The sequence below is a fragment of the Pygoscelis adeliae genome, unplaced genomic scaffold, assembly GCF_000699105.1.
Source record: "Pygoscelis adeliae isolate BGI_AS28 unplaced genomic scaffold, ASM69910v1 Scaffold82, whole genome shotgun sequence".
Taxonomy (NCBI): domain Eukaryota; kingdom Metazoa; phylum Chordata; class Aves; order Sphenisciformes; family Spheniscidae; genus Pygoscelis; species Pygoscelis adeliae.
Genome location: NW_008824287.1, coordinates 1,246,885 through 1,253,500, shown reverse-complemented (window position 1 = coordinate 1,253,500; position 6,616 = coordinate 1,246,885). Strand labels below are relative to the sequence as shown.

Below are 6,616 nucleotides of genomic sequence, written 5' to 3'. Positions count from 1 at the left end.
AATAGGAATCTAAAATTGAGTCTGGTTTTTATAAATTATTTTTCTCTTCAGACATTTAGCAATAGCTCACCATGGTACATGAAGTTTAAGAAAATACGTTCCTGCTTTGGGAATCAAAATAATGCATCTGTTTGGGTTTTTTTAATTCTGTTGGTTTTTTTTTTTTTAATTCTGTTGCAGTCAGAGAGGTGAAATTACATTGATTCCAATGGACTTAGGAAGTGATAAGCTTTTAATATTTGTTTAAATAATTAATTTTCTGTAATTATCCAATAGAACAAATGGAAATACAAATATATTTTAAGTTTGCCTGATTTAGCTGGGGGGGAGAGAAAGAGGAGCGATACTGTTTTTGTTAATTGGTAACAGGATTATTAAGTTATGCTTTTAAGAAAAAAATACATTTAGCGTTTCTTATTAATTCGTAGTATTTGGTGTGCTTGACGCCTAATGTTTTCAAAAAATAATTTTAGAAAGCAGTGGCATGATATGATCATAGATAAAACAAATTTAACTTTGGAAAAAATGTTTATCAGTATGCATTTGCATTTATACCTATAGCATAAGACTAATAATCTATTATTCACAAGCAAACTTCCGGTAATTAGTGTGCTCACACAGCAAAATAAACTAAAACAGAATTACCAGGGGAAAAAAGGTTAAAAATGGAAGCGAAATATTTCAGAAGATGGCAAGATTAAAAGACATAATGTTCATCTTTCTGTATGAAGCTTTGCAGTAGTCTTCTGCAGGATGTCACAGCATTGGCATGTAAACCTGAACGTCTGAAGGACACTAGGACCCTTGTCATCATTATTTTGTCTATATAATTAATTATGTAATGTTTACAATTAAATTTTATTTTCATAGAAGAGATTTATCCTCTAGGCAGCAGTCTAGCTTCTAAATAGAATCCTCAACACAAAAGTTTCTTGCTGACTATAAACTGAGAATTGCTTATGTGCCTTAAGTGAAAGTCAGTAATGGGATAGTCAGGATGTTGAGCAGCTTGCAGGGTTTGGTGCTGAGATCCAAATGCTGAAGAATTTTGGCAATAATGGTGCAGATAGTGCCTATTTTCCAAATTGCATGGCATTTAACTCTCACTGAAATTCTCCTGTATGCCCACCTGCACAAGTGATTGCCTAAATACCTTTACAAATCCAACAAGGAGTCAGGATTCCAGGGAACAATCCTGTAATACAAATGTACACATATAAGCGTCTACATAAAAGATATATAGCCACATATATACAGCATATACACACACGTATGCATAGTAAGTATACACTTCAGCAGTTGGGCTGAGATGCAGTTTCACCATATGGTGAGCTGATTTAGCATCTCACTCCCAATGAAAGGAGGAGGGCCTTGCGTTCTCCCTTCTACTTACTGCTTAGTGCTTTTGCTACTTACCTTCCACGGGACTTGGTGTTGACCAGACTTGTGTGTTTACCAGTTAAACTCACTAGCATGACCGATAAATAACCAAACAAATAAAAGTGGACAGTTTTCTCCCAGCCTAGGTTCGTTGAGGTGGCTGATAAGCATCGGAGTGAGTGAAAGTTAGGTGCTGCACCATGTGAGCTGGAGCAGGAAAAGGAGCAGGAAAATAAAGGCAGAACAAGTTTCCTCTTTCAGTGGGGAGATCATGTTGGATTGGCTATGCTGCTCGCACCATCAGTTTGACTGAAATTTTAGGATATTTATCTGGGACTACAGTTTTATTTTTCATCTTAACTCATGTGTTCTAGTAATCCTTCCAAAAGATCTTAACTTTGACAAAAACAGATATACTCACGCGTTGGTTTATGGTAGAAAACCAGACCTTCTTGGAATTAATGTCGTGGATTCTGTTTATTATTATTCTGTTTATTGTTATTACAAAGTAATACTAACACACAAAATACAATATGTATTTCTTAATCTGCATCCTGGGAATTCATACGCACAACTTCAGGTATCAGTGACAGAGGGACTCAAAAATCTCCCCGGTGAAAATCTGCCCTGTGAAGATAAACAGTTCAAAAAAGTCTACTTACAGATACCTTCTTGTTCTTATCTTTACAGGTGACCCAGCTGGATCCAAATAAATCATTACTGGAGGTAAAACTGTATCCTCAAGAAACCCTTTTCCTAGAGGCAAAAGAATAGCTCAAACAAGATTGTAGGACTAATCATCCTTTGACAAGCCAGAGGCACAGCATCGAAAGGAAGACTTCTATCAACGCCACCTTGTACTATCATCCAACTCAATTCAATGTCACAACTCTGCCTCTTGCAAGAATCCTGAAAAATTGAAAAAACGTAGCTACTTAAAGTTTCACATACATGAGTATATGTTTCCAACCTCATTTAAAAGAGCAGAGGATGAAATTCTGCTATGAACACTGAACGTTATGACTCTGTTGCTCACTTATCATCCAGCTTTTGTTATAATTAATGCACTGTTAAAATGTGAGTGATTGTTAAGTAGAATTTTTACTCCTCAAATGCCCCTTTTTCACCAAGAAATCTTGGACATTTCTGCCTGTACTTTTGACACTAGAATGCTGTATATTTGATATCTCGCTGAGCCAGTGCTCTCATATATGCATTTTATTTCTGTGTTTGAATTTCTACTTTGTCAACTAATTTAAAAAGGCAGAAAAAATTAATGGGACATTCTCAGCCATGGAAATTTAACAGTATTATAGTAGAAAGCATATAATTTTTGTTAGTACTTTCTGACTTCTTTGATAAGATGTAAGGTTTTGTTTGAAGAATATAGTTTGACATATATGCGAGATATTTATTTACTGGTTCTGCTTTGGGTCTCGGTTCTGGTTCAGTTTAGGAAGTATTTTCCATTACATTGCAGTGTGTGAAACTGCTTATTGCATGATGTGAATATTTAAATAACATTAGAAATGGCCAGTACCAGAAACCTGGTATCTTGCCAACACTTCAGGAATCAGCTGATATTGAATATCAGCTGTTAAAAACCTTTCAAATACCAGATACAAAAGTTCTTTATTTCTCATTGTGAAAGAAAGGGCAGTTCCCATTTTAGCAGTTTTCCTTCATTCTGGCACTTGTTTGTATCCCATTACTCTGCTGTTTTAAAGCACCTTGTTTGTTTCATCAAACAATGAGTATCTTAAGAGGTGGTGTAATAAGAAATCTGCCTTATTATTGCACACTTTGGACATTTTAACAATAGATTACTGATCCCGTCTCAAATTAAAGAAATCCTAGTTCTCTTGTCTGAAATGTATGCACCAACTACCTGCTATCTGATGTGGAAAAATCTGGTACTTTAAATTTCTCAACCATAGAATGAGCATACCGAGTCTAAGATCATAACGTACACTTGATGCCAAACCTGCATCAAAACTGGTTTGGTTAATTTTTTTTGCTTTTCTTTTTTTAATCTCTGGGCTTACAGCATAGTGCACAATAGCACTACAGAATCGTCATCTGCTAATCAAACTTTTTTTTTTAAAGCCTGGCACATTGTTTTCCACATATGTTTATATGTAATGCATAGTGTTTATCGTAGCAAAATGAACTCTGATTTGAAAATTTTATACTAAGCAAAAACCAGTTGCACACATCTTTTAGTCTTTCTTTTTTCTTTGGAAGGGTGGTGATAGAAAATTAAATGTATGCCTATTATTAGGGTGTTAGTGAAGCCGATATATTGTTACCTTTACCAAAAATGCAAATTTCTGAGCGGGGAAAGCCTTATTTTACCTTCTGTAATTAGCGAGTGCTACATCAGACACTTTTAGAAGTGAAGTATCTATGACAAACAAAAGGTTTGGAAGTGTAAGCAAATTCTTTTATTTGTGAACTGCAAATTATTAGAATTCATCGCCAATAGAAAGATAAATGTATATGGAATGGAAAGCTGAATGCAGATGCTTCATTCTGAACTTTTGTTTTCTTACACAAAAAAAAATCCACCATGTTTATTAAATAAGAAATTAACATAGGTTGCAAATTGGGGCGATGCTGTTTCTACGAACAATCACAATATCACATACAGCAGCATATCTTTTTTTTTTTTCAGATTAGCTCTTCCTTCTAAGCTGGCTATTGAGGAAAGGAATTGCTGAAATACTGCTACACAAAGCAAAGCGACCTTTCAGCTAATTTGTTTATATTAATCTGTTCTGTTTAACTTTTGTTTGATCTCATCAGGCTGTTTCCTCTCACTCAACTTTATTTCTGTATTTTGACTATATATTCTTTACTTTGATACTAGTTTCATAAAGTTATTAAATGTGGCTTGAATATTTGTTGAACTTGTTAAAAGTCAGTGCTCCCAGGGTTTGTTTGGCCTTTTTCTTCTAAACTCTTTTATTATTTTTTCCCCCATTTTGTTCATATTGCAAAATACACTGTCATTATCAAAACGTTCTGGTGATAATTAACTGGAAGTGTTCAAAGTGGTGGCGTTACTGCCCTCTGATATAAAGATACCAAGATCAGTATATAGGGATCATTCTGCCACAACGTAAACAAGTGTATCGCTCTTTAAATAAAACATTTATGATTTTGGTCCTTAAATACTTTGGGCCTGATTTCAAGAAGCAACCACCTAGAGTCACCTTTCCAAATTACACCCTCAGTGCAACCCAATCCCTGTGTAGAAACATTAATATTCTATGCTGTCATTTTCTGCCCTCCTAAACCATGGCGTTCACTTCACATGCTCTGCTGACATGGTTAATCCTCTAGTCAGTCTACAGACTAATTCTGTAATTCAGTATTACCCTGAAACTGTAACACTTGCTACAGAGCATATCCCTGATTCTACCTTTTTATCGTCAGGTTCTTCACATTAATGGATTATCATTAACGTGATTAATGCATTAGTTTTAAGTCTTAAGGAATTACTGTTAATGAATGGAATCCTGTACGATGTGTCGGCTTTCATTATTGGTCTGCAGAGCATTACGGTGAAGGTGGGGCGCTCTCTGGCTTTTGAAAGAAACTTCCTGCCTATTGACACTGGTGTTTTAAATCATTATTGGGGAATATGCAGAACACAAGTGTTTGCTCTGTATTCTCTGCTTATGCACTCTTAAATTTAGTGAGAGTGCTGAGGGTGTTTCTAATGGAGCTATGTTGGGGGTTTTGTTTATTCTTTTTACTGTAGCAGAAAAGGACTTTGGCTTTCGTAAACTGTACCTACTCAGTGACATTAGAAACTTAAAATAAATTTTCAATTACAGTAATATTTCTACTAAAAAGTTACATGATTTCACTCTTCCATATGTGGGGAAAAACAAAATCACCATGACCCAGATTCACAGAAGGACTGAAGCACTTCATTATCCAAGCCTCACGTCCAGACTCCCTAAACAATGCACAGGAAGATTTAGGTGCCTTAAAAAGGGCTCCACAAGCAGCAAAAATGCATAATTAGGTCTCCAAACAAAGCAAAGCAAAAAACCCACATGTGAAAAGTCACTACCAGGCAGAACCAGAAACTGGTTAGAGCTGTCAGTAGGAAATGCTAAAGGTGAAGATGTCTTGCGTATGCCATTCCTCACTGGAGCTAAGGCTTCCTACTCTCTGCTGGCCAAGGATGCCTCCTTCCACTCAGGGTTCACAGCACTGAGATCATACATCAAGGTAAGCACCAAGTCCTTTCTTCCAACGTTTGACAAAGCACAGGATACATTTTTATTTCGAAACAGCAATGGTGGCCTTCTCCTGCATCTCCCCTGCAGTTTTCACTGAATTTTACTTTACACTGAAGTTTTCCCATATTAAGAGTCACATGGGCCTGAGGAGAAACAAGCCCCTGTGTCAGACATTTCAGAAGACTACTTCAACACCACCATAGTACAGGCTACTCCGAATGTGTGCACTCTCTGCTGTCAAAGCTGTTTGACTGCCAAAGTACAGAATTCTTTAAGCTCGTTGAGAGGGAAGGTGCGAGCAGGAGCATCAGTTTTCAGGCTAGCAGATGGGGTGCTTGCCTGGGATCCAGCCCTTTCCAGTGACTGTTCATTTACAGTCCTTGGTCTTCTCAGACAAATGCCCTAGAAGGAGAGACCGAATGTTGATTCTGCACCCCAGTTAAATTTTCTTATTCTACTTGTATAAAAGAGAAGGCGACAGCAGTAGCCTTAATTGGGTTTTTTTCTGGACAGGTCATGAAAGCAAGCAGAAATTACTATATATTGTGCATGGCGTGATCCGTTGTTCACTACCTGAAACCATTCCCTCACAGACAGCAGAGATGGAGGAATACCAAATTTAGCACTAAACTTGTCAGGATCCAGGCAGTTTTATACTCTGCTTAATCTGGTACAGATTTGCAGTGCTGCCAGAAGAGCCACCTCTGCCCCTGTCTTGCACTGAGACTAGGCAAACTAGTCTAGTTAAAAACTAACCATTTTTTTCCTGGAGTAGTTCTCAGGCTGATCCAGTTTGCTGTCAGTGGCTGTATGTACACCAGCACGGACAAAAAGCAGGGGAAGGTGGAGCATGCCGGGGGTGAGTAATTGAAGATGAGAAGGAGAGGAAGGCAGGGCTGCTCCCTCTGACAGCAGTGCTGATTTATGTGGCATTATATTTATCGTTGTTCTCAACGTATTTTTTTGAATGCCTTGTTATT

General features: G+C 37.1%; 1 protein-coding gene across 1 annotated transcript in view; it reads left to right on the top strand.

The window, feature by feature from the left end:
* The window catches only part of FAF1 (Fas (TNFRSF6) associated factor 1), a 173,310-nt gene extending 168,087 nt beyond the window's left edge, over nucleotides 1–5,223 (top strand). Inside the window, exon 19 of the mRNA XM_009318714.1 lies at nucleotides 2,071–5,223. Within this exon, the coding sequence (XP_009316989.1) occupies nucleotides 2,071–2,154 (84 nt within the window). The 3' untranslated portion in view covers nucleotides 2,155–5,223. The remainder of the gene's footprint in view (nucleotides 1–2,070) is intronic.
* Nucleotides 5,224–6,616: the final 1,393 nt, after the last annotated feature.